The sequence below is a fragment of the Lagenorhynchus albirostris genome, chromosome 2 (genome assembly GCF_949774975.1).
Source record: "Lagenorhynchus albirostris chromosome 2, mLagAlb1.1, whole genome shotgun sequence".
In the NCBI taxonomy this organism is placed as follows: Eukaryota; Metazoa; Chordata; class Mammalia; order Artiodactyla; family Delphinidae; genus Lagenorhynchus; species Lagenorhynchus albirostris.
This window is the reverse complement of record NC_083096.1, coordinates 36,304,264-36,331,043: the sequence shown is the minus strand read 5'-3', so window position 1 is coordinate 36,331,043 and position 26,780 is coordinate 36,304,264. Positions and strand designations below refer to the sequence as shown.

Below are 26,780 nucleotides of genomic sequence, written 5' to 3'. Positions count from 1 at the left end.
ACAGCCAGGTCATCCCTAAGTTGTCTACCTATTGGTAGACATTATTCTGGCCCCTATATGCTCTGCCCCATAAACGCTGACAAAAGGGATGGCTGCCCAGAAGAACACTTACGAGCTGTGTGCATAAACCTGCCACCCGACCAACTTGCCCTTGCATCTCCCAATAGAGCAAGTATATGTTGGTTGCAAGCATCTTCCACCTACTGATCCTTTAACCTCAATGCTGGTCCTCAAAACTGCACTACTGGAGCAAAACACAAGATTCAGAGAATGTGTGGTCCTTTTACCCTGCTTGTACCCATCGCAAGTGGGTTAACTTACCCCAACTCTTTCCTCTTGGTTCTAGCTGTATGTTTTAAATAGATTCAGTAACCTTCGTGATTTGATTGCCATAATTTGGTCTGAGCCTTCTTGGTCTGTGGCCTCTGTAGCCTGCCTAGAGCACACTGGAGGTTTCCACTGCATGCAGCCAATTTCCCACAAGACCCTAGGGCTGGGAATCTATATGCCACATCTCCCAGGTTCCCTTGTCAGCTGGTTTCTGGTTATGTTCTGCCAAGAGGAAGCACTCGAGAGAGACTGGCAGATGGGAAGAGGACAGAAACGGCTTACTTCTGACCTCAGGTTCTCATCGCCTCCCTCTAATATCTGTACACCTCCACCACCAAGCATCCCTTCTTGCCAAACTGGGCTCCAAACCCTGAAAGCTTTCGAAGACCCAAGACAAGTTAGCAATGTGGGAAAAACGTCTTGTTTCCAAAATACGAAAATGGAAAATCAAAATGAACAAATGTTTTATTAAATGCCTCTAAAAGGTAAACTCAGCCAACTTGTAAACTGCAATTCAACTCTTTAGCACTTATATCAGTATATAAATGTAATAAAGCTTGAATCACAAGAACAAAATGAAGAATATATCATAAAACTCAAAAAAATCGTAAATAATTTCCCTTATTTTTTTTACATCAAAGTAGTTATATTTAACATGGGATGAGGGTCTATTTTAAATGGATTGATATGACATGTGTGTGTTTTGGGGCTGGGGTGGGGGATGTTCAATGGTAAGGGTGACCATGACCTAGAAGGTCTATCAGGGCCCAACAGAGCCTCTCACTCTATAGATTTCTGCTGCATCTGACACAGAGTGCAGTGTAGGTTTATTTTTTTTTTTTCTAAAGATTTTTTTTTGATGTGGACCATTTTTTTTTAAAGTCTTTATTGAATTTATTACCATACTGCTTCTTTTTTATGTTTTGGCTATGAGGTATGTGGGATTTTAGCTCCCCAACCAGGGATCGAACACGCACCCCCTGTGTTGGAAGGTGAAGTCTTAACCACTAGACCACCAGGGAAGTCCCTGCGTGGTGTAGTTAACATCCTCTTTCAGCAACAGCTCATGTGACAAAGTAGGGGAGCAGAAACATTGAGGAGTAGCCAGAAAAGGCTAGAGCTTTGAAGACCCTTGCTAGCTCAGCTCTATGTGGCCTGTGAGGAAACGTAAGGCTGGGGCCCCAGGGCAGACATGTGTCCAATGGCCAGAACCTGAGTCTGTGGGTGGCCAGGGCAAGGTCATGTGTGCTTGGAGTCATGAGTCTCAGTGGCCCTGGAAAATAGAAAGAGTGGCCAGTTATCACCTAGTGTCATGGTTCTGGTGTCATCTATAGTCTTGTAGGCCAGAGAAGAACAGCTCTGGTTTCCCAGAGGAAGTGATTTGTCAGCCTCCAGTGCCTCCTACTCCTATTTCCCTCCCTGAAGTCTGCCATCCACTTTGTACCTAACCTGTCTTTGTTCTATACCAGGGCTTCTTAAACTTTACCGTGTATAGAAGAGAGTGCCTATTAAAAGCGCAGATCCCCAGACCTTACCCTTGATTCTCTGTAGACCGTGCTTTGAGAAGCTCTGTTCCATAGGATCGTTGTCTCCTCTGCCCCCAAAGCTAGTTAAGAAATTCAGGTGCTAGGGACAAGTTCGTGCTCCAGCTAGGGCAGACAAAGGGCATTTGAAGTAACCAGACGAATTTACTAAGAATGAAGGAAGAGCCGAGAGGGCCAAATTGGTTTTCGTATGGGGTTTCCAACCCCACATTTTGTTCACAACCTCTCATTGGGGGTTAAGCAGATCCAGCCCCTGGAGCTGAGAGAGCTGGGGGTCGGCGGAGGGCAACTGTTTTTCTCTGTTAATTGGGAGTTCCAAGGACAAAAGCCTGATTTTAAAAATGTATCTTGTAACCCTTTCCGTCCCCATCTGCAGGCCCTTGAGATCACAGTGTAGTCAGATCTGAATCACCATTTGCACTTTGAAACAGATACATACCATACCACCATGTTCTACCAAATCTGCATCAGAAGCCTTTGGTTTCATTATGTGATGAAAGGCTTTGTTTCCTCTGCAAAGGAAAGTTAGGCAGCATGATCAGAATGGGAGTTTCGGGTCGCTTTTAGACCTGGACACCCTTCTACTTTCATAATGCTAGGGGGTCTGTGGAGAAGTAAATCAGAAAAGAGCAGTGCTGGGCTTTCCTCTCTCTCCCTTTTGGCTCTGTGGAACAGACATCATGGAAGAGACTGGACTGGGTATTTGTAATCATGTGATCCCACTCAGGATCTCAGGGCATAGTCTCCAAGACTGTGCCTTCTCTTACCCGCCCCCCCCCACCTGGTGCCGTCATCTGCTCCTCCTGGCTCCTCTGTCTTCCAGTATCCATCTCCCCAATCCAGTCCTTGACTAGGCTGACTGCCCAGTTCAAAGTTTCTGTAATTCAGTTTACCAACAACCAGAACAACTCACGAGGAGTACACAGCTCCAGGATCAATTAGGTAGAAGAGGGTGGAGTCAGGGGAAGTCTTTTTTTCTGATAAGAGAGCAGGAGGAAGCCCCTAGAGTCTCAGCCCCAGGACTGGAGAGAAGGCACCCCAGGTGCTAGGGGAGTCCTTTGTCTTTATGATGATGGTGACAGGATAAAACTATGTGCGAAAATAGGGACGGTAACAGGAAATAACCCTCCAAATTAAAATAAATAGATCTTGTAAGAAAAATAATTAAAAGAAAGTGAATAATTACTGTCATTTATATGTCCTGCTCAGGCTTTCTGCATCATTAACACACAGCATAGTCTCTGGTAGAGTATCACTAAATGCCTCAGATTTGACATGTGCTAAATTGTACCTGATTAGCAAAATGCTCGCACTTGTAAACTCAGGTCCTTACTGGTAGATTCCATCTGCAAGATTGTTCTCAGCTTAAAACTTAAAAGAAAAGCAAAAAGGAAAGGAAATGGAAAAAAAAAATCAGAGGAAACTTGCCCCCTGCCCTGGACACCGGCAAGGCTGACACAAAGGGGTTAAAGTTAAGTGAAGTCGAGCTTTAAGAAGATGGGGCCTCTATATAAAGTTGAACAAGACGTCTGGGGCCCTCACAAAACCTTTTTTGGCCTCGACAGCGGCAACCCCAGCCTGCCTCCTAACGTCCTCCGCCTTTGGGACCAAGCGGGAAGCTCACGTTAGTGGCAGCCAAGGAGAGGGGTTGGCCGTGCCAGGACTAAAGAGGGAGGGGAGGGGAAAAAGCAAGTTTCGCCCACCCCACGCTCGGGCGGAGGGGCGGGAGCTGCGCGTCCGGGCCTGGCCAAGCAGCGTCTCGGGCTCTGTGCATCTCTTCGGGAGCGGCGCGGGAAGGATGCTCGTCCGCAGGGGCGCGCGCGCGGGGCGCGGGATGCCGCGGGGCTGGACCGCGCTCTGCTTGCTGAGTTTGCTGCGTGAGTATGGGCCGCGCGCCCGGCCCGGCCAACTTGGTGGCGGGGAGGGTCGACGCTCTCCCGGAGGCAGAGCGCGCACAGCCGAGTTAGGCGGAGCGAAGGGACCCCTGCCCTACCCCATGCCCCCACGCCCACGGCTGCTCCTGGCTTGGTGGGACCGGGGCCGCTTGAACAGAGCCCAATGGGCACTGGTGCCTCCGCTGGGAATGGGTGGGGGTGGGACGCGCCGGGAAGGCGACCACACTGCGAGCGTGAACTAGCCCAGGTGTAAATCGGAGGTCGCGCCGGAGGCTTCCCAGAGTCAATGAGGCTCTCTCGAGTTGTCTCTAAAGTAAAGCTCTTTGAAGATGCCAGTGTCCTTTCGCGTTGCCAAAGGTGCAGAGTGCAGAGTTGGAGCCAGAACCAGGAGAGAGGGGAGGAGAGAAGCAGGAAAGTTTCGTGACTGACGGTTGATTCAGAAAGCTGCGGCCTGAGCCGGTTCCTGGGAAGAGAGCGGTTCCTGGGAAGAGAGCGTTGGTGCCCACCGACCACTAGGACAGGGGGAGTCAGAATTGGACATTCAAGGAACCGGAGCGAAGCCAACCTGGGATGAGGCCCCAGGTCCGAGGTCCAGGCAGGCTGAGTTGGGTGACATGGGGAGTTTGGAATGAAGAACAGTCCGTGAAAATATTCTTGCATTTAAGATCGCAAAGCTAAGTTACACTCCGTCTTCTGACACCCTCTTCTCCATGCCACTGGAGAGAAGGCACAGGGTAGATGGGGTTTGTTCTGTGCCCTGCTTTCCTCTCCCCACTGCAACCCCTCACCCTGGCACAAACTCAGACTTGTTACATTTTGGAGTTTTCTTCCCCTGCCCTTCTTCTGCAAGTTCTAAAACTAGTGGACAGATCAGCAAACTGGTGGACGCTCCTTGGCTTATCCACATCCGCCCTGACTTCTTAAGCTCTTGCACTCACTTTGGTTAAAAAGAAAAATTAGTAGGCGCTCAATAAATATTTATTCCTAATTGCTTTCATTTGGGGATAACATTCTCCATCTCATCTCACTGCACTTAGAAGGATTTAAACATTGTCAGTTATTCTCCCTTTGGCTCCAGATTCTGCTTCCAGGCCTCTAGGACTCCCAATTCCCTACTCTTATTGCATCCTAAAGGCCACCCACCATGGCCCCCCAGAGTGACCTGGGCCAGCCAGCTAGGCCTCTTTGCTCTCAGTCTCCTCTGCTGTCCCCCTTTGGGTCCACCCAGTTGGAGAGAGACTCCAGGCTGGAGAAAGCTCTAAGTTAGGCTCTGGGTTGACCTGTTTGACAGCCCCAGACATGCCCTTCGGGGCAGGGAAAAAGCTGTCAGTAAGGTGTCCGTTGAAGCCCTAGAATGGGGAACTGCCCTGAGGGCTGGCTCCACCTCACAATGGGGTGAGTTGACCAGCGGCTCAGATTCCTATCCGATGCTCCACTCTCCTTTGGCTTCACAGCTCATGATGACCTGGTCCTGGGCCCAGTGAGGCCCACCCTTTTCTTATTTCCTCAGCTGGCCAGTCTCAGTCTCGCCTTGGCCTGCAGCAGTGGGGACGGGGAGGGCGATTTTAACCTCTGCAAAACCTTGGGCAGATATGCTGAGAATTTCAGTGTCTCCGCTTTGGGGATGAGCGGTGGGGCCTGGGTCCCTATGCTCAATCTTGCCAGACTGCTAAGGCCAGTGTGTAGCTTTATGCTTTCCCCAAGAGCTTTCTAGCGTTTGTTTTTATATAATACTAGGAGTCATTTTCTATTATACTGTGGGGTGACTGGAATGAGTGAGTGACTGTACCTTGAAATGCTAACAAAGGAGCATTGCAGAAATTCTGTGCTGTTGTTACTGTGAACTTTAGGGCAGAAGAGGGTTCTGTGGTTTTCTCCTCACTGACCCTGACAAAGAGCTTTGTTCTGGGAAGGTCTTTTTTCTGTCACTGTGAGAACTTAGCCTGGGCTTGGGTACAGCAGCCGACCAAAAGTGGACTTTCTCTGTTGTAGATGGGGTGGCTCTGGGTGGTGACCAGAGTCAGGGTGGGCGCTGAGAGGCCACCAGGTAGCACCGCCACACCACCAGCTGGAAAATCTTTCAGGTAATCAGGGAACCCCATTTGTCAGCCCCAGGGTATCTGTTTCCTCCAAGCCCTCCAAGGCTGTCCTTCCTTTTTCCCTAACAAGTACCACCCTTCACATTCCTCTCCTTCCTTTGGGTCCTTCGTGTCTGCTGACCCCACACCCATATCCTGTCTGGGGCTACGTGTAAGAGGGGAAAAAAGAAAAGGGAAAAGAATTTTATCAGATATTTTCCGGAGGGGAGAGGACTCCACCCTTTGACTCTCTGCCACATGGCGACCAAGAAGGAGCAGCCTTGGGACCTCTGACTAATTCCGTGGTCCCCAGTTCTCCCCCTTGTAGGGCCAGCCCAGCTGGCATAGCCTTTGCAAATGCAAATCTTCGGCAACATTCCTGTTTGACTGATAAAACGAGCCTGGGCATCTTTTTCTTATCCCTTTGGCTCCACCTCCTGGGCCTGTTCATTCACTAGTTCTCATCTCCTTCCTTCTCTGAGTCTTTGTCTCCAAAAGCTCAGGGCAAGAAGTGCCAAAGTGCAACAGATAAACTCAGGCTCAGAGTCTTACAAAAACACATCCAAAGGAGCCACAAATTCCGCTTCTTACCATCTCACTGCCTGATTTCCTTTAGATCCTGGGCAGGAGGGCCTGGACTTACTTTCAGAGCTGGATGGTTACCCAGTTCCACCCTCAGGGTGCCTGGGCCTCCTGCTCCCACTGACTTTGCTGGATGTCACTAAATGGCCCCGAGTGTGGGGAACTGAAAATGTGAAGGTGTGGAAAAAGAATAAAACACACCCTCCAAAAGAAAATGCTTGGAGTCGCCAGGGCAGAATTTCCATATTTTTCTGGGCTTTGACTTCCCTAATGAGAACATTCTCTTCCTTCCTCAGCTAAGAAATAAAAACACAGTATCTACGATTTTTAGTCCCGAAGGCCCTAGACTTTGCTAAGGAGAAAGACGCGTGCATCTTGAGAGAATGTGATACAAATAAATAGGGATGTATACCAGGGTGTACTTCCTAGGACCTACACTCTGGAGACCACTGAAATGAATCACTTCCCTTTGGAATACAAAGGAAAAACCTCTGGCTTGATTGGGAAGTTTGCTCCTGGTTTAAGAGGGAAAATAACCCAAAGAACCCACCACTGATACCTTCTTAGCAGAGCAGCATCTCTAGGTAGCCAGCTCCGTTATTTAAGAAAATGCCTTAATGAGTCTTTGGGTGAAAAAACCTAGACTCCTGCACAAACCTTTGATGTGCAGTGGCAGACAGGAGGCTGAATTGCTGAGCATGATAAAATAAAGTAGAACTTTGTATTTGATGGGCCCTAGAGACAAAAGGCTAGAGGACTCCGGAGGCCAGGAGAACATAGAGAGAGGAGGGGAGGTGCTGGGAGCAGTAGGGAACAGTAGTGAGTGGAAGGTGGAAAAGACCTGGCTGGGAAAATTCCTTATGGTGTGGCCCGGCTGTTTAGCATAGGAATGTCTAGCCTAGGATTTCAAGATTATGCCTTTGTCTCTTCTGGGCTGTGCTGTAATCTCCCTCCATGATCTCAAACCTTCAGTAAACATGCACTGGCCTTGTAACACTGTTAGTGGTGCTCTGGGGTGGGGTGGGGGGAATAAAGGAATGGGTGTTTGGCAAGCCCATGGTGCAGTAGTGTAGAACGAGAATTCCTGCAGCCTGAGGACAGAGAGGCACAGAGCTGTGAGACAGGGGTCGGTGGCAATTAGGAAAATGGAGAAAGAGGTGACTGGGAGAGACGTAGCCCCCAGGGAAAGCTCAAGATATTGGGGTCCCACAGGAAGTGGATGTCGGCCAAGACATGCTATTTGAATATTAAAGGGGAGTCTCAGTACCCTGGGAACACTCAGGCCACAGACACTTTTTTATGCTCACACCTCAGTTTAGCCTCTGCAGTGTAGGAAGGCATCAGCCCAGTTCTTTGATCTAGTTCAACATGACCCAAACCCACCGAGACCCATAGCAGGGATGCTTCCTGAATGCTCCCAGGAAAGATGGGTGGCTCACTATCTCCCAGAGTAGTTCATTCTATTAAAAAAAAAAAAAAATCCCATGATTATTAGCTTTTTTTGTACTGCAGTGAATTAGCCTTTATATAGCTTCTGATCATTAACTGCAATTCTATTCCTTAAACTCTCACAGAATTAATCTGATCTTTCTTCATGACAATCCTTAACAACCTTTCTCATCTGCTCCACTAGACTATAAGCTCCTTGAGGGCAGGGATTTATTTAAATTCTAGTGACACTAACACCGAGCAGTAGAAAGGTATCTTCTCTTAGCTTGTGCTCCGAGCAGTAGAAAGGTATCTTCTCTTAGCTTGTGCTCCGCACAATGCTGAGTTTGGTGGCACTTCGGGAAGATAAGAATGAATGAATGAGTGAAATGAATCTTGAAGAAAGGTATTTATTCTCTCTCCCTAAATTCTTCCTTTCTATATCAAAAATCAGCAAATTTTTTCTGTAAAGGGCCAGATAGTAAATATTTTAGGCTCTGGAGTCCATATGTGGTCTCTGATGCATACTCTGTTTTGTTTTATTTTACAACACTTTAAACATGTAGAAGCCATTCTTAGCTCACTGGCCAAACAGCACACAGCCCATGGGTTGGATTTGGTCCACCAGCTATACTTGCCAACCCTTGATCCAGATGAAATAGCACTAAACCCTCAACCATATGACTTGGTTTCTAGAACTTTCCTAATTCTGGTTATCGTCTCATGGGCACTCCCTTAATTAAATAAATTCCCTCTTAAAATATAGCATTGAATGGCACGGTACTACATAGAGGTGGTCAGTGTGAACACTGTCCTACGTAGAGGTGGTCAATGTGAACACTCCTGGTGCAGTTGCCATTCAACCCAAGTGCTTATTGTGAACTCAGAGGATTGTGCTCAGTGCCCTGAGTAATACAGACAAGTATGAGAGATGGTTCCAACACTCAGGAAACCTATGATGTAACCAAGGTGACAAGACCTATACTCAGGAAACAGCATATATGATCTTGGGCCAGATAACTCATGGAGATATGTGTCTTAAGGTCTCTGAGAAGCAGGAAAAAAGGGACCTGTCCTAAAGATAACCACTGTTTCTTGAGCATTTACCAGACAGGCAACTGCTTTACACCCCCATCTCCTTTATTCCTGCGAACAACAAGGAGGAAGGCACTATTTTTATCTCCATTTTACAGGTGAGGTATAGAGAGGTGAAGAAGCTTCCCGAGGCCATGCAGCTAGAACTCGGTAGAGGAGCCTTTCAACAGGGTCCAATTACAGAGCCCGAGCTCTTTGTTTTGAGGCTCTCCTGTCTTCTCATCAACCATCAACGCAGGCTGTGGGCTCCCAGCAGAGGCCAGCTTGTCCCTTCTTCCTAGTACTGCATCTAAGATACCCAGGATCTCCTCCAAGAAATTCCTCTTGGGCCAGGTGCTAGAATTTGAAAGGATGGGCAGAACGGTGCTGACTGACTAAGAGATAAGAAAACAGCACCAGCACAAACTAAAACTCAGAGGGTCTGTGAAAAACAAGACCAAATATAGGGGGAAAAAACCTTCTCCTAAAGTACAGGAATTTAGTTAGCAGAACTTTCTGGATCTCTGAGGATTTGTAAACCCCCTTTAAAGACTAAAAGAATCTTTAATTTACTAATTGTAGGCAGAAATCTTTTAAAAACATATTACCTTCTGCTTTCTTAGTGTATCAGGAAAAAAAGGGCTTTAACCTTTAGACTCAGTTGTATCATGAAAATAATTCGGTTATGGTGCAACTCAGTGGCATCATTAATGCCTACGAAGGTGTATATTTTCATTTACTCCTACCATAAATGGTTCCAGACTAGCGTGGTTTTTGATACTCATGTCTATTTTTCATTTATTGCTGCTTATTCATTTTCAGCTGTTGCTTCTCCTTATTGTTTGCTTCTATTGTTTGCTTCTCTTTCTAATTTTTAGCTTTAGCTGGATATCAGATAAACAAGTTTGTTAGAATTGTGTGTAAAACAAGAATAATTGCCTCTGAAGTAAGTACCTGTAAGTTAAATGCATGAGTTTTGCAACATGAATTTTGTGGCATCTATTTGGCTTCTTGGAATCCTCATTTTGCTAACTTCCTGATACCTTGTCCCCTTTTGTCCCAAGTTCATGGGTTGAGATCAATTAGGGTAGGTAGGGGCAAATAGGGTACTTAGGGAGAGGCAGTTAATAAAGATGGAGTGAGAAGTAAACAACAGAAGATAGCCTTTCATTCAAATTTAAATTGTAGTATAATGCTCTGTTGGGTTGGGGGTAAGGGCTGTTCTTCCAGTCTAGAGTGGAATGGGGTGGAGGTTTCATCGCTTGTCTCTTGGACCTGGCTGGTAGGCTGCTATGACTTCCATACAGAGTTGGGGATAAGAAGCTCAGATAAAGAAAGATCAGTATTGGATGGTTTAATGCCATGGGTGTGGGGGGCAATATAGGATAAGAACAAATCTGTGGTCAGTCTTGATTCTTATAAATGTCATTCCTCCAAGACCCATCTCTTCATGGGAGCACGAGAAAGGGAGCCCTAGAGACTGTGAAAACAAGAGACTCCAGTCTCTACTGACAGCCCCTGTGCTGCAGTGTAGGTCAGGATTGGCCCCCAGAGTTCTGCCAAGGTGTCCCCTTGCCCTACACCAGCTCATATGTACCCCATTGCTCAGCCTTGCCTTTCTGCCTTCCCTTTTTGTCCTGTTTCTCTAGGGTCTCAGAGGCTTCCCCACTCACCCTGGGCTCAGGGACATAAATCTGAGATTGGGGTTCCCTTTCCATTTGCAGACAGATCCTGCAACCTGTTCCTCAGTTCTTGGCTGCGGGATGGGTGGGAGGGGGCAGCCACAGCCGGGAGCCTGACCCTAGTGGCTCAGTAGCTGGCCTGGGTCCAGGATTGCTTCACTCATCTGGAACAGGCACGTCTGTCCTCAGAGCTAGCAGCAGGTCTCTCTTCACATCTGGAAAAGTTCAAAACTGTTTGTCTGGGTGAAGGAGGCCCTGGGGGAGGGGGTTCAAAAGCATGACATCACCTCAGCCAGGCCCAGCTTTCTCTGGGGAGAGAAGAGGGCTGGGCCAGGTTGGGCCAGATGGGATTCCCAAGAATTGATGTACTGGTGGGAAGAAGAAAAAAGGGTGGGCAGGAAGAGTGATGTCAAGGGGGAGTTCCGGTGGTGCCTTGGAATATGGTACCTTGAGAGGATGGTCCTTCAATTCAGTGTCCAAATGTTCCCACCACCTGCCCCCTGAACTGAACTCATACCTTAGGGTCAGATTGCTGAGAGGGACTTATTTAAGGACAAAAGAAGACTGGATCTGCTTCCCCACCTATTTTATTTTGATAAATCCACTCCCCCCTCCCCGCTACTGCCCCCTATCCCAGCCAGAGAGGAGCCCATACTTTTCTCTCCAAAATATGGAAGATGCATCCTGATCTTTGGCAGTTTGGACCCCCTAACCCTCTTGCTACTTCTACTCAAGAGTCAGCTAAACCTCAGTGGCCCCATTGCTCCTTGCCCTGCATGAATGATGGCCTTCCTTCTTGGCCAAAACTCTTCTCTCTAAAACGGAGAGAGTAATATCACTTGCTCCTCCTGCATCCTTGCCCTATAATTTTGAGATATGAGTTTTGTACTCACCATGAGTATCAACCTACCTGCAGCAGGCTGGGAAGAGAGGCAGATGAGGGAGAGTGAGACTTGCCACCACCTTTAGGGGAGACTTTTGGCCTCAGGTTCATTGCCTTGAAACTAATGCCTAACATCCGCCTTGATGCTGAGGAAAAGAAGAGGTGTCATTTTGCACTGCTATTTACCCGGAAACTTCTGTAAAATACAGGCCTAGGTTTCAATCAGTAAAGTTAGAGACAAGCTTTAGGGTGGCCTGGGACCCTCAGGTGCCTTGAGGATGCTACTGCCGGGTATGAGCTCTGAATACCAAGTCTACCCCTAATACTTACAGGGCTCAAGCTAAGAATACAATGGAGGCCCATATATTATAGGTTTTAAACACTTCAAAGTTATAAATCAGGCCAACCATATGGTAAATAAAATATCGTCTATCCTCTTACCTTGAAAAACTTACCTTCATGGCCACCTGGAAGGCCAGATTTGAAGTTAGGACTCTCAGAGCCTTGGAGTTCAATGCCACAATGTGGCTTAGCAGGAAGAGGTGGTCCTCGGCCCTTGCCTACCCTCTTCTCTTCTTCTTACTCATGGCTCTGGTCCATACTGTAAGGGATCTTGCATGCAGGCAAGGGACACCCCACCTACAAGGTGGGGTTAGATCTTAAGCTCTAACCCTTCTCCCTGCAAACAGCCACCCATTGGCCACCCTTGGGCCTTGGAGGCACACACCCTGGTGTTGCAGTTCTCCCTTGGAAGGAGGGACTGGGAGAACAGGCCCATGCAGGTCCTTAAGTGAGCAAAGAGCCATTTGGGCAAGAAGTTCTAGGACTTCTGGTCCCAACACATGATCTAGAAGAGAGGGTACACCTCTGTTGGCCCCATGGACTCCTCGTAGCTTGGGGACGGGGAGGGCAGGAAGAGGAACAGAGTGTAGGCTCTAAAGTGCAGGGTCCAGACAGGTAGCTTCTCCTTTCTGGGTCTAAGGATGGCACTGCTGGGTACCACAGGAAACATGGAAGGGTAAGAACCTGCAGGAAAATTTTCAAAGAATAACTAGTTCCAGGAACATTATACTATAGCAATTTAACATTTGTTATCTCATTGATTTTCCCAATAACCCCTCACTTTAAAAATTAGTAAACTGAGACACACACACATTAAATTACAGAGTTATTGACAGAGCCAGGACTAAGCTCTCTGTTCCCAGGACATTTGTTGAGGAACCAAGCCTTATACTCTCTAGTCCATCAGCTAGATTCCTAGGTCGGAGCTTCCCGAAAGAAATCTTGTGGTTGCTAGCTGCAGTTCCTCAATAAAAGGAAAGAATGAAAGGATTTGGGGAATGGGGGAATCTAGGGAGGATAGAAGATTTTTAAAGGATTACGTAGAGATGGTGTCAATCTAGTGATTATTCCAAGAGTTAATACATTGGCTGAAGAGAAGGATACATTAAAAAGGAAATAGAGGCACATCTTTTCCCACATTTTAGATCTTGGCAATACTTATTCAGGTGTAATTTGAAATTTTAATATTTTACTTAGCATGTTATGAGCATTGCCTCATATTCTTATGCTGCTATAGTTTTTGCATTTTTTTATTTGCAATGATTATGGTATGTTAAGTGCATATAACATCTATCCTATTGTAATTCATTTAGTTGCTTGCAACTTTTCCCTTCTATAAATAATACTATACTAGATGTTTGGTGCACGCAAACTTTTCCTTCTCTCTTTCCTTAGGAAAAATCTAGTGAGAAATTAGTCACATGTCCAGGAGGATGTCCTTGTTCTGCTCTGTTGCCAGGGGTGGCAGGGGATGTTCTAGATGGATTCTACCTAAAGCCAAGAAATTGAATCAGGTGATGCCATGAGGCTCCAGGATGATTTGAGTTCTGATATTTCTTCTTTGTTTCTCTATAGCCTCTGGGTTCACAAATACAGAGAACTTGACTACTACTGCCACAAAGACATCTACCCCAGGAATATCTTCAACTGTCCCTACAACTATACCCAACCAGGAAAGCACAATATCAAGTACTTTTGGAAACATCAGCCTCTACGCTGTCTCTCAGGACAGCAATGGGAACACAGCAGCCATCTCAGGTAAACAGTGTTTGTCTTGGGCCCCAGAAGGATGCTGCTGGCACTAGGGTAAAGCATTAGGTTATTTGCAAATACCCCCACCCTCTATTTCCTGCCACAGATGGAAACATACAAGCCCCTTTTAATAGTGGCTTGAGTATCGTGCTTAGGGTACCCTGAAGCAAGCGCTAGACACTTCTTCCTGTAGTGACAGCTTTCTCAACACCGTGGCAGCTGATCCTGATTTATAATGCTCCTTGCACCCTTTGAGTTCAGCTTAGTGATAAAATAAAGATCTGATGAGGACTCTGTAGAGATCTCTGAGCTCTTCTAAGTGAACAGACTGTGTACAGGTTCAAACTGGGCGTCTTTGACATCTCTAGGGTGGACCAGTTTCCAGTTCAGTTTCCGAGTCCTGAGGGCATCTCTAAGACATTCTATGATTATAGCTATGGTTCTAACAGCTGGCTGGAAATGAGTTGGTAAGGGTTAAGACATGAAGTAACTCTTAATTCCCCAAATTCCCTTTTCTGGGTTGAAGTCCGTGCCTATGTCAATGAACTGAGATGTGTTTGTGTGTGTGTGTGTGTGTTTATGCCAATGCGCATATATTCACACTTCTGTTTTGGTCAATTCCAGAGCCTACAGTCAATTTCACATCTACCTCTGGGATCATCCCAGTCCCTGGAACCATGAACTCTTCTGTCCAGTCACAGACCTCTTTAGCCACCACAGTGTCTTCTACCCCCATCAACTTTACAACTTCAGAGATGACCTTGCAGCCCAGCATGTTACCTGGAAATATCTCAGATTCCCCATACAATAGTACCAGCCCTGTGACATCTCCCACTAACCCCTATACATCATTTTCTCCTATCCCAAGTACCATCAAGGTGGGTGAATCAGGCCAAAAATGACAGATTGCCCCCTCACTTCATATGTATGCAAGCTCTCTCTTCCCCTTAACCTCTGCTTATCCCAGCCAATGAATTTGGGTCGTATAGGAGTTAGCGTGAAAAATGTGCAGCATAAATATTGCTGGAAGGGATAGAAAAGGGAGGAGAGGGGTAGAGTTGGGTAGCAAGGCTGATCTGTGCCGTGGGTACTATATTTCTAGGAAGTAGAGAGTAAAGAGGATTCTCAGAAATCCATCTAATTCTCTGTGGTTCTTTCCAGTACCTCTTGGTCCAATCTTTGACTAGGGTACTACTCGCCTTTGGGCATATTTGGAAACCATCTTCTACTTAATGGCGCTGCTTTTCCCAAAATGTTTAGGGCAAATACCATTTCCTCTATGCAAGAGGGTTTGGTGGTATGCCAGGAGTAGAGAGGCAGTGAGGAACTAGGCAGAACAGGGGTGTTGAGCTCAACCTGCCTTTCTCAGCCTTTGGGCCTGTGACTATCAACAGCTTTCAGCAGGAAGAGTAGAAAATGTGAGGGCATGGAGCCTGGGGGCAGGCATGGGGGATCTGCCTGGTTTCTGTTTTTAAAGGAGCCAGAATAGAAATATGGAGAGTTCTAAGGGACCAGGAGGAAAATGAGTGTCACCAGGATCTGCCTGGCCACCTCATTATCTGTTTCGCTGCAAGTGTGTAATTCACTGGAGGGAAAACAGCTCAAAGGGGAAAAGATCCTCCCCTCTTCCATTTCTGCGCCATCCAAGCAAATGTTTACCAAGGTCACAAATAGCTACTTGCCTGCAAGCCCAGGCTAGTAACAAAAGTTTTGATTATCTGATGAGTTAGGAAGTGAGGTAAAAGAAGAATATGACATAAATTCCTAGTCTCCTAACAAAATGTTTAAATTCCCTTTCTTTAAAGCCTCTTTAAAGAGTATCTCACAGAAATCAAACCAGAAAAGAGGTGGGGAAGAAATGCCGGGCAAAGATGCTGGCTTATTTACTTTTTTTTTTTTTTTAAATACAGGGAGAAATAAAATGTTCCAGAGTCAAAGAAGTGAAATTGACCCAAGGTATCTGCCTGGAGCTAAATGAGACCTCCAGCTGTGTAAGTCAAAGCCCCCACCTCCATCCCCAATTCCTTACCCCTCCCTCTCTTCCCAAAATTCCTTCTGAATGTCCTGAAGGCAAGTCTTGGACTGACGGACTTGGGAGAGGGTGGGGGAGTTTAACATGGACAGGCTACTTTGAATACTGAGCTCTGGATTTAAGGAGTGAGAGGCCCCATCTGGTGGACAAAGAAGGCAAAGACAATTTTATTTAAATTTACTTTTTTCCCTCCTCTATTGTACATTATATATATATATATATTCAGATTTAAGTTTGCTTTTATGTTAAGAAATTCTTCATGAAATATAAACTAGTCACATAAAATATCAATTTATTTATTATTATTTTCATATAACTCTTTAATATACAAAGAATTTTTTTGCTGTAAACGCTGCATTCTCCATATAACCATTTCCCCTATAATTATTATTATTCCTCTCCTTTATTGATTGGAATGCTTCCTTTAGTTTGTATTAAGTTTTTATATGTCCTAGGGCATGTTCTTCAGAGAGATTTTATATGTTTAGTTTGTCTTTTTTGGGGGCCTGTTTTAAATTTTTTAATTATTATACTTTTATATTATGGCAAGCAGTCATAGCAGTCAAGCAGTCAAGCAGTCAAGCAGGTCTTTGCTTATTACACTATAAAAATGAAAGGCATTTTTCATCTATTCTTTTAGAAAAACTATAGCAACACCTATTCAAGATTCAAAAAAAACACAAAACCATTAAAATTTTAATTGGAACTGCTCTAAAATCCCTCTATTTTTTTCTGGTTTTCTTTGGTATTGTTCAGTATCTTCTTTTTTTAGTTTTTAAAATGTTTTTTCCTTAGGTTTTATGGATTTCTTAAGGTTTATTTATAATATAGATTTTTCCATGATATATTCCAATTGATTTTTCTGGTATGTTGGAAAGTTCGTTGAGTTTTTAATATTTATCTTGGGTCTAGTCATTTTCTTTAACTTGTTTATTAATTCCAGGAGCTTTTTAGCTGATTATTTTTCATTTTTAACATAAGCTATTGTGTTATTTCTCATAATATGTTGCTTTTCTCCTTCTTTTTAAGTAGTTATGCCTCTTCTTTCAGTTTCATGTCTTATTGCATTGGTAAACTGTACAGCATGGTGTTAATTTTTAATGATGATAGCAGACCTCCTTGCTTTGTTTCAGTAAATCCAATTTCCTGACAGTAACAATTTCCTGGATGAAGGATAAGATGACAGGAAGAGTGGTATTTACTCATAGAAAAAAAAAACGTTTTCTTACAAGGTGGGAATCCATTTAAGGGAACCATATATATGATGTGTGACGTGCATAGATTGGAAAGAGCCTGAGCAAATACTGTAGTCTGTAGAGGGCATTAAGTTACTTATTTTGTCCACTCTGACTATCGGTATCTTATTCATGATTATCAGTTGGGTCATTGTGACTCACAGCTCTTTTAAAATAATACCTAAGAAAATTATTTAACTTACAATTTTAAAAAACACCACAAATTTTGAAGACATAGGTTCACACAATGGAATAACTAAGTGCAATCTGCAAAATAGTTAAGCATGAATATACAACGTACAAGTAACATTCTGTGTGTTTCTGACGCTGATTTTCAGCTCTAGTCATTTAAAAAAAATTTTTTGCCCAACACTTTGCTAATTATAGCCAAGAAAAATGACCATCTTCTCTCTCTCTTTTTGTATCATCTTGGTTGAGCACTTATTTTCTTGTGCATCACAGCGGTCTGTGCCAGAATGCTAATTCCTTGTACGAACGATTTAGAGCTAACTGCAGAGGCTTCATGCTAAATGTCTGTCCACTGCTCTTCAAAGTTCACATTTAACGAGGGTCATTGTACAAGACAAGTGCCAGAAACTTACTGCTACTCCAGAAATAACTTCTCTTTCTGTGCTGCAGTCTGTTTCTCTCTGAGGTCTTTACTGTCTACTCTATTCTGTGCCACAGCTAAGGTCTGCACTCTACTCAGTTTGGAGAGGATCTGCAAGTAGGGATGTGAAAAGATAGCAATGCCTCCAATATCCTAAAGAAGGCTTCTGCACTGCCCATGATGAATCAACTCTATGGCAGCACCTGTGTAGTGCTATTGTTTTCCTTTTCCTTCCACCACCGTCGATACCCCTGTCTTCCTAAGGGTTCCTCTTCCCCAGCCCCCAAGCAGCATTGCCTCCCAAGGTAATTTTCCTCAGTCAGCAGTCCTTGTTCCAGAATTTTGGGCCACAGCTCCTGATTGTGTCCCAGATTCCTTTTCCTTGAGTCCTACTGCATGCTTGTCTGACAATCAATCTGTTCCAAAGTGGTGTAGTGTCTCCTAATTTTCCTTAGGTTGCATTTGTACCTTTGGTGTCAGAGAGCCTTACCACACCGGTTCTAATCAAGGGAAACTCAGGCCTAATGAGAAGCATGAAAGACATGGGTTTCTCTAACATCACATCCTTGAGTACTTATGTAATGTTCTTATGCTCTTCCATCTAGTATATTCCCATAACAGAAGTATGCATGCATTGTTCTCAGCTATCCAGACACTCATTTTGCACTGGTACATAGTGAGTATCCTACCTGTTAGCTCTTGCAATGGGGATTATTTAGGCCTGTCTTCTGTACATGCATTCTGTAGACATTTCTATCCCAACTACTCTCCTTTTGCTCCTCATACTTCACCTCTAGGCAGAAATCACCTATTTCAGCCAGAGGGAGGGAAGGCAATCCCACTCTCCTGTCAAGCACCTGTTACCACATCTCAGAATCTTCATTAGCAGAACGCGCCACCCTATGTCTGACTTTCATTCTCTCCACTGCAATATCAGGTTAATTTAGTTTTTGTGGTTGTGGTTTCCCACATAATTTCCAAAACGTGAGATTACTTTATTCTCTTATGCTATAGCTATTGGTCCAGGGGAATCTACCAAAGAATCATTTTAATGGTGGTAAAATACACATAATATAAAAATTTACCATTTTAAGTGTACAGTTCAGTAGTGTTAAGTACATTCACATTGTTGTACAATCAATCTTCAGAACTCTTTTCATCTTCCAGAACTGAAACTCTCCACCCATTAAACAGCTCCCCATTCCCCCCCTGCTCCCAGCCCCTGGAAACCATGATTCTACTTTCTGTCTCTATGAATTTGACTACTCTAGGTACCTCATATGAGTAAAGTCATATAGTATTTATCTTTTTGTGACTGCCTTATATCACTTAGCCTAATGTCCTCAAGGTTCATCCATGTTGTAGCATGTGTCAGAATTTTCTTCTTTTTTAAGGCTGAGTAATATTCCATTGTATGTTCATACCCCATTTTGTTTATCCATTCATTCACCTATGGACACCTGGGTTGCTTCCACCTTTTGGCTATTGTTAATAATGCTGCTATGAACATGTCTGTTCAAATATCTCTTCAACACTCTTATTTCATTTCTTTTGGGTATATACCCAGAAATGGAATTGCTGAATCATATGGTAGCTCTATTTTTAAAATTTTGAGAAATCGCCATACCGTTTTCCACAATAGCTACACCATTTTATATTCCCAGCAACAGGGCACAAGAGTTCCAGTTTCTCCACATGCTCACCAATATTTGTTATTTTCTGCTTTTGTGATAGTAGCCATTTTAATGGGCATGACGTGTGTTTGATTGGCATTTCCTAACGATTAATGATGTTGAGCATCCTTTCGTGTGCTCACTAACCATTTGTATATCTTCTTTGGAGAAATCTCTATTCAAGTCCTTTGCCCTCCAGTTTGTTTTTCAGAACTACCTTTCTTCAGAAACACATATGTTTATATGCAGAAGTTGTATTTTCTCCGCTAGCTCACATCACCCTTGTTCTGTCACATTTGCTTCATTGGAGGCAGGTTGCCTCCAGCCTCCAGATAATATCCCCAGCCCTCGCTTTCCTTGCCCTCTGCCCCAACACTAAAGGTCAGTTTCCATGCAGAAAAAATAACTTACAGACGGAGGACTGATGAAGACAGTGTGTCTTCTGGAAAGAGCCTGAGATCTGGGACAGCCTAACTTTTGGTCAGCTGCCCACTTGTGTGACTTGTAACAGGTCCTTTAATTACTCCAGTCTCTATATGAAAATAGGTGTTTTAGCTGCATTGTCAAACTCACACCACAGTCAATACATTTATTGAAAGAGAGGGTGGGAGGGACAGAGAGAGGCGATTTAGCCTAAAATCTTAACATTGGGAAATATCTTAACGTTCATTTAGAAAAATACCTTTCCCTCTCTCTCCCAACTCCCATACTTAATATGCTTCTTTAACATGTTAAGAGTCTTTGCAAAGTTTGAGAATGCTACTTTAGAAAGGTTAGGTGGTTTTATTATGATTATTATTTTTACAAAGTAACATGTGCAAGCAGATGTAGTTAGGGGTCCACCAATCTGATTCTCATGAGCAAAATGGTGAGGCTGTGGCTTCCTCCTGCCTACTCTCCCATCATGTCTGCCCACAGCCTCCCTTGGGGGAGGATGTTTATTTCAAGCATCCGGAGGAGCATTGTGCTTTGTTCAGGATCCACCTGCTCCTCTCCAGGCCCAAACACAATTCACTGATGCTGTTGGATTGCAGAGTGGGAGGGAGGCTGGGCACTCAATTCCCTTGAATTGAGTCCAAGAAACTAAACAAGGGGTGGAGGAACCCTGTGTAGAAGCCAAACCACTTGGGATGTTAAGACGAACAACAATTCACTGAGTTCTTATTTGTTTGGTGTTATGCTCCGTGCAGTCTGGGTTCAAAATTATGTAATGTACACTCACTCCGCCCACTAAGAAGTCTTATAGTCTAGTCACAGAGAAATGACAGTAGCGGTAAGGCAGAATGTGATTAAACATCGAAGTGTGGACAATATAGTCTACGAGGTATTGCTATTATTAATAGTAATAGTAACAGCTGCCATTTATCCAGTGCTGATTTGGTTCCAGGCACCTTGCCAGGCACTCTTCATACAGCAGCTCTGCAGTCACCACCCCTACTGAGTCTTCCGCTGAGGAGCCTGACACTCAGATGGGTTGCATGACTTGCAAAGAATCTAATTAATAGCAGAACAGGGGCTGATACCCAGTCTAAGGGAAGATAGGACTGGCTTCCCTGAGTAGGTGAGTTGGAATTGAGTCTTGAAGGATGGGAATCCAAGGGGGAAAGCCATGTTCTTCATTGCAACCAGCGTTGTGAAGGTCGCAGGCTCACACACTCCTGGGCTTCCTTGTGGTGCTACCCCCACTCCCAAGGCCCTTCCCTGCCAGCTTCTCCTGCATACATGCTACCCATTCTTCAGGATGTTTCTGATAACCCCAAACCAGATGTAGGCTCACCTTCCTTTGAATGTCCACAGCAGTTGTCTGTGCCTTTCTTAGGGTTCTTACCATGTAACTAGCTCTGTTACCTCTTAGTCTCTTTGTGCCTCAGTTTCCTCATCTATAAAATGGGGAGAATAGTAGTGTCCATCTCGTAGGGTTGTGTGAGGCCTAAATGAGTCACCATGCATAAAGCACTTAAAATAGGGCCTGAGGCATAGGAAGCATCCTTTATCTTCATGGCCGTGCATATACAGTGAGAGCTCTGATCACGTGGAAGTCATTGCCACACCTGTACCCCCTGCCCCCCCGCCCCCATACCTGACACACGCGCAGAGGGTTTCACACAGTGTCTCATATTCGGGTCGTGGTCACTGTCAGAACAGCTGAATCTGGTTGAGGACTCAGCAGACTGAGGAGGTGCCGCCTTGTTCGGCTTGTTTAGATTATGCAGGAGCCCTGTCCCTCTGCCTCTCTCAGGAACAAGACACATTTCAACCAGAGACACTTCAGAAGCCCAGAATCATCCAGGCAGGAGTTTCCCTCCACCTCATCCAGAAGGCGTGGTGCTGGGGAGGGTGAGGGTGAGAGGCAAGGCAAGGCTCTCCAAAGGGACACGAGCCCAGAGAGGAAGAAGACAGCTGATCACATCAAATGTGGAGCCCAGACTCCCCACAGCAAATGCTGTTGTGAAGAGCCTCTATCCAAGGACTTCCTTGGACACCTGCATCGTCTATCCTTTTCCTGAGGGGGAAGCAGCCGTGGCCTGAGAATTCATTTCTCTGTAACCTTGGCTCTTGGGGACCTTCTGAGGCTACCATTGGATGCTTCTCTCTGTGATCTGGAGGTTAGGTAGCCCTGCTCTCTGGCCTCCCTAAAGCCTCGATTTCCAGCTGGCAGGAGAAAGCTGGATGTGAGGCCAATGTTTTTTTGTTTTTTTTTTCTTGCGGTACACGGGCCTCTCACTGTTGTGGCCTCTCCCGTTGCGGAGCACAGGCTCCGGACGCGCAGGCTCAGTGGCCATGGCTCACGGGCGCACCCGCTCCGTGGCATGTGGGATCTTCCCAGACCGGGGCACGAACCCGTGTCCCTTGCATCGGCAGGCGGACTCTCAACCACTGCGCCACCAGGGAAGCCCCGTGAGGCCAATCTTGACCTTGTCTTGTGCAGGAGCAAAGGAGCCTGGGTTTTCCTGCCTCGGGCCATAGCAGTAGGAAAATACCCAGGCTGCTTTCCAAGCTGGGAGGGCCCTCTGGCCTTGCCCTGAGGAACAGTCTTGCTCCACAAACAGGAAGCTTTCTTCTCCACGGAGGCTCAGTTCTGATGCCCCTCACATGCCCCAGCAGTTTTCCCCTAACAGGAAAGCTGTCAGAGCCGTTCAGGCATTTCCTCCCCTGCCATCTGCCATCTGGACAGAGGAGAAAGTCTTGGTTTTGATTCCTTTTCTGTGCAGGGGAGGCCACTCCCTTTGGAGGCTATTGAAATAAATCCTGGAGGTCTGAGCACAGAGTGCTGGAGGGGCACAGTCAGTGATTCCAATTCATCTCAACTGTTGAAGAATAATCAAGAGTTTGTCTTCTGAGTCTGAGTGCCTGAGTCCTATGTCGGCAACCTGGAGCAATCTGTCGCCCTCATGTAAAACTGGGTTCCATGTTTCTAGTGGGAAAGGGGAATAGAAGACTAGACAAGAACACCACTTGAGGTTGAGCCATGCTCTTTGTGAGACCCCTTGGAGAGTAAGAGGGAAGGGACCGAGGATCCTGTTGCGTCTATAGTCATAAATTTGTTCTCTATTCCTCACCTCCCTTAGCTTTTCCTTCAATATTTGGGGCTATTGTAACCTTGAAACAGAGGATTTTCTCTTCATTAGTATTGCATTATTAATATTTTCTGTTTTTGGTAATTTCTTCTGAATTTAATTTGAATAGTATATGTTTACCTGGGCAATCCTTCAGTAAGATGATGTTTCCTAAATTCATCCTCGGGCATCTTACAGTGCCACCTAAGACCACCTTTTGGTCCTGGAAGATTTTGGACTTTTTATCTTATTATGTTTTTGCACATAAGAAGTTTGCGAGATTTTTTTCTTCAGTTGGAATTTTAGAAAAAAAGGATTCTTCTTGTTTTGAGGGTAACAGTGTGACTTTAATCAGAATTATTGCCTGAGACTCCAAATGCAGTTCAGAGTATACTAGTAACCTCCTCTCCTTCTCACCATTTTTCCCTGTCATCCCAGGAGGAGTTTAAGAAGGACAATGGAGAGGAACTGACCCGAGTCCTGTGTGGGAAGCAGCAGGGTGAGGCCAGGGCCGGGGTGTGCTCCTTGCTCCTGGCCCAGTCTGAGGTGAGGCCTCACTGCCTGCTGCTGGTCTTGGCCAACAGAACAGGTAAGGGGCACATCTGTCTTGAAGTCTAGGGAGGAAGAGGGGCTGAGGTTAGAGGATCCTGGGTAGAAATCAGGCCTCTTCACTCAGAGAGCACAGATGCTAGGGAGCAGGGCTATGCTGACTTTGGGAAAGACCCCCCTGAGATGGACCCTCACCATCAGAGCATCTTCTAGAATAGTACAGGATGAGCTGTTCCAGCTTCTAGATCCAGCAACCTCTGTTTCTAATTCTAGAACTTTCCAGCAAGCTCCAACTTCTGAAAAAGCACCAGTCTGACCTGAAAGAGGTAAGCTCTGTGAGATGAGGGGTCTCAGGGGAATTCACTGGAGCAGGGGAGAAAGTAATTATCTTCTCCAGACCTGCCCTTCCTTCCTACCTCTCCACCCTTCTCCAATAGTCCTTTTCCCTTCTATGTTTGAAACAGAATGTTACAGTGCAGCTTAATTAAGAGATTCCGGTCTTAAGTCCTGTTTAGAAAATCCCTGAGGTCCGTGTCTTCTTGGGTTTATTCCCTGTTGAGCCACACACAGGGTCTAGCATGGTCTGGGCTCCTTGTCTAGAACCCATGTTCCACAAATGACAGGCTCTCTTTTTTGTCTCTTCTCTTCAAGCTGGGCATCCAAGGCTTCACTGAACAAGACGTCGGGAGCCACCAGAGCTATTCCCGAAAGACCTTGATTGCACTGGTCACCTCGGGGATCCTGCTGGCTGTCTTGGGCACCGCGGGCTATTTCCTGATGAACCGCCGCAGTTGGAGCCCCACAGGAGAAAGGCTGGTCAGTTCTAGGGTCCAGGGCCAAGAAAATGGGAAACTAGGTCTCCTGGGGAGGTCCATGAATGCCATGCAGGGGGAGGAGAAATACCAGAAAAGGCACTTCTGTGCCCTCACAAGGGGATATGCGTGTATGCACATTACTGTATCCATGGACAAGTCAAAACAATGTATAGCAGATTGGGGAGGGGGCACTAACTGGGGCCCTGGTCCCTGTGGTAGCAGATGGTTCGTGTCATCTATTTATTATTTTCCCTGGGATAGTTTAGCTGGATACAAACCAGAACAGGCTGCTAAATCAGCCACTTATTTGCAAGCATGTTAAAAGCCCACGGGCACCAAGTGGCTCACAAGGGGACACATGGAGGGAAAATCTACTCTTGACGTGTTCCGGATGAGAGAGGACAAGGCCAGGGTTGGCCCTTTACCTTCTCTGGGGAGGTTATTGCACCCTGGGGACTGCCTAGTTTCTGGCGGGAGCTGGCTCTTGAACTGCCGTGGCACGGTGTGGTGCCTCTCCTCTGTCCTTTCTCCTCTAGGAGCTGGAACCCTGATCGCTCTTCAGGAAGAAAGGAGTCTGCACATGCAGCTGCAACCTCCATCTTCCCCTCCCACTCCCTTCCTCTTCCTCCCACCCCCCCCTTCCTGCTGCCCTGCTTACGAGATAATGCTCCTTTATTTATACACCATCTAGGGCGAAGACCCTTATTACACGGAGAACGGTGGAGGCCAGGGCTATAGTTCAGGCCCTGGGGCCTCCCCCGAGGCTCAGGGAAAGGCCAGTGTGAATCAAGGGGCTCAGGAGAACGGCACCGGCCAGGCCACCTCCAGAAACGGCCATTCAGCGAGACAACACGTGGTGGCTGATACCGAACTGTGACAGGGGGCGAGTGGGCGGGGCGAGACTGGGCAAAGTCTGGGGAAGGAGCCCCTCCCTGCACCTGAGCACGTGCTGTCTCCCTGCTGGGGGAGCCTCCCTTATCCTCCACCCTTTCCCACTGCACACCCCGTCGGAGGCCGTTCCTGGGACCCTGCCCTGTTCCAGGCCAAGGGGTTCTCGCCACCTTGGGGAGAGACAGGTAGCTCCTGCCCTTTCCACATTCAGCTCCCTGCACCCAGCCTCTGGGCTGCTCTGCGTAAAGGTGTGATAGGGAAAGCCAAGGTGCAGAGAAACTCCTTGGGGGGGTTGAGGGCTTGCAGCTTCCACACAGGGGCCCCTTCTTTCCCCATCCTCTCTGCCTCATTATAGGAACTCCCAGGGGAAAGCACAGGCTTTTCTGGGTTGTAATTTCCTCCCAGGAGACTTTGCCTTTTACTCTTTCTTCGTTATATTTTCTTTCTCTACTTTAGGGAAACCAAAGCAACCCCTTTCACCTGCTCCTTTGTAATGATATAGCCAGAAAATCATGTTGTCTTAAACCATCTCTCTCATTCCCCCTCTAAGGCACTGTGGATTCTGTCACCAGCTCCCCTCTTGCTCTCCAAGTTCCCTGAGCTCCGCAGGCCCTGCCCGCCCCCCCCCCCCGCAAGTTTTAGAACAATGTCCTGTGTCTGTGTGTTTGGGGTACGTGCACACACATGTCCACAAATGGGTGAGGGCACATAGCTTGGCCCTTATCTCTGCGGGGCCATGCAGTACTTCTGCTTGGGCTGCTGCTTCTCCCTGTGGCTCAGAGTGGACAGGACCGTGGGACCAGATCTCTGAGCTGTGCCTCTTGACCTGTGTGCTTCTGAGGAAGACTCGTGCACGGAGGCTAGGTTCTGACCTTAACCTCTGTCTCAACGGCTTCCTCCCTCCTCTCCCTGACTCCTGGGTTGAGCTGTGGCCTCAGCCTCCCAGCAGACTCCTTTCTGTCTCTGCCTTCCCAACCCTTAATCCTTTTACTGCTCTGCAACCCATGTGGTCAGGGCCCCAGCACGTCTTCAGAGGACCCTCACCACCAGCCACCTTTTCTGTGAGTGACCCAGGTCCTGTTTTTGTTTCTGTTTTATTCCAGAGGGGTGAAAAGGGATCCTGGTTGCAATGACGGTTGGAAATAGAACTTTCCAGAGATAGGAAGATGGGGTGGATTTTTTTTTCCTGAATAAAAAATGGTGTGTGTAAATACTGTAATTAAAGTGATACTGAAACATATCTGTTCTGTGGTTCTGTCCCAGCCGGCTGTGCCTGAAGACCAGAGCCGCGGTTTCCCCATGAGACCTGGCCAGACTACGCAGGGACCCGGTAGGGAGGGGCTAGCCAGGGAAGAGGTGGGACCAGCTCAGGGGACACAGGTACCAACCAGGATGCTGCTTTTTGTCTAAGCCTACTAACTACTCCCCTCTCTGAGGGGGAGACAGGGATGCCCTCAGGGAAGCTGATGTTTCTAGTCACAGAAAGAAAAGCAGGCAGAATGCAGCGGGGTCTTCAGATTGGAGGGTGCTGAGGACTTAGGAGCTGTACCCTTCATGAACACCTTTCTGAAATAGAGGCACATTTTGGTCACCATGTGTAAAAGATGCCAAACAAAGAGAAGGAGCCAGGGCCTGTGCACCCTCTATTATAGTCACACCATCCCCATCCCCAGCTGGGGGCAGAACAGTGAAGGAGGGTATGGGAACTTCTCTCTAGAGATCTGGCTGCCAACTCCTGGAGGGGATGCTTTCCACCTCTGCCTTAAGACAGCAGCCTAACTGCAAAACCATCTGTAAGCCCCCCTACCCCCAGCGCCCAGACACCCCA

General features: G+C 46.4%; 1 protein-coding gene across 2 annotated transcripts; it reads left to right on the top strand.

The window, feature by feature from the left end:
• Nucleotides 1–3,592: 3,592 nt before the first annotated feature.
• CD34 (CD34 molecule) lies at nucleotides 3,593–26,192 on the top strand. 2 transcript variants are annotated; one of them, XM_060130540.1, is made up of 8 exons: nucleotides 3,593–3,751; nucleotides 13,414–13,596; nucleotides 14,215–14,468; nucleotides 15,501–15,581; nucleotides 23,136–23,286; nucleotides 23,520–23,572; nucleotides 23,898–24,062; nucleotides 24,753–26,192. In XM_060130540.1, exons 1-8 carry the CDS (start codon nucleotides 3,673–3,675, stop codon nucleotides 24,936–24,938), a joined length of 1,152 nt encoding a protein of 383 aa, XP_059986523.1. In that variant the 5' UTR covers nucleotides 3,593–3,672; the 3' UTR covers nucleotides 24,939–26,192. The 2 variants fall into 2 exon arrangements, with proteins under 2 accessions (XP_059986523.1, XP_059986532.1); XM_060130549.1 differs by lacking the exon at nucleotides 24,753–26,192 and adding an exon at nucleotides 24,598–24,746.
• Nucleotides 26,193–26,780: the final 588 nt, after the last annotated feature.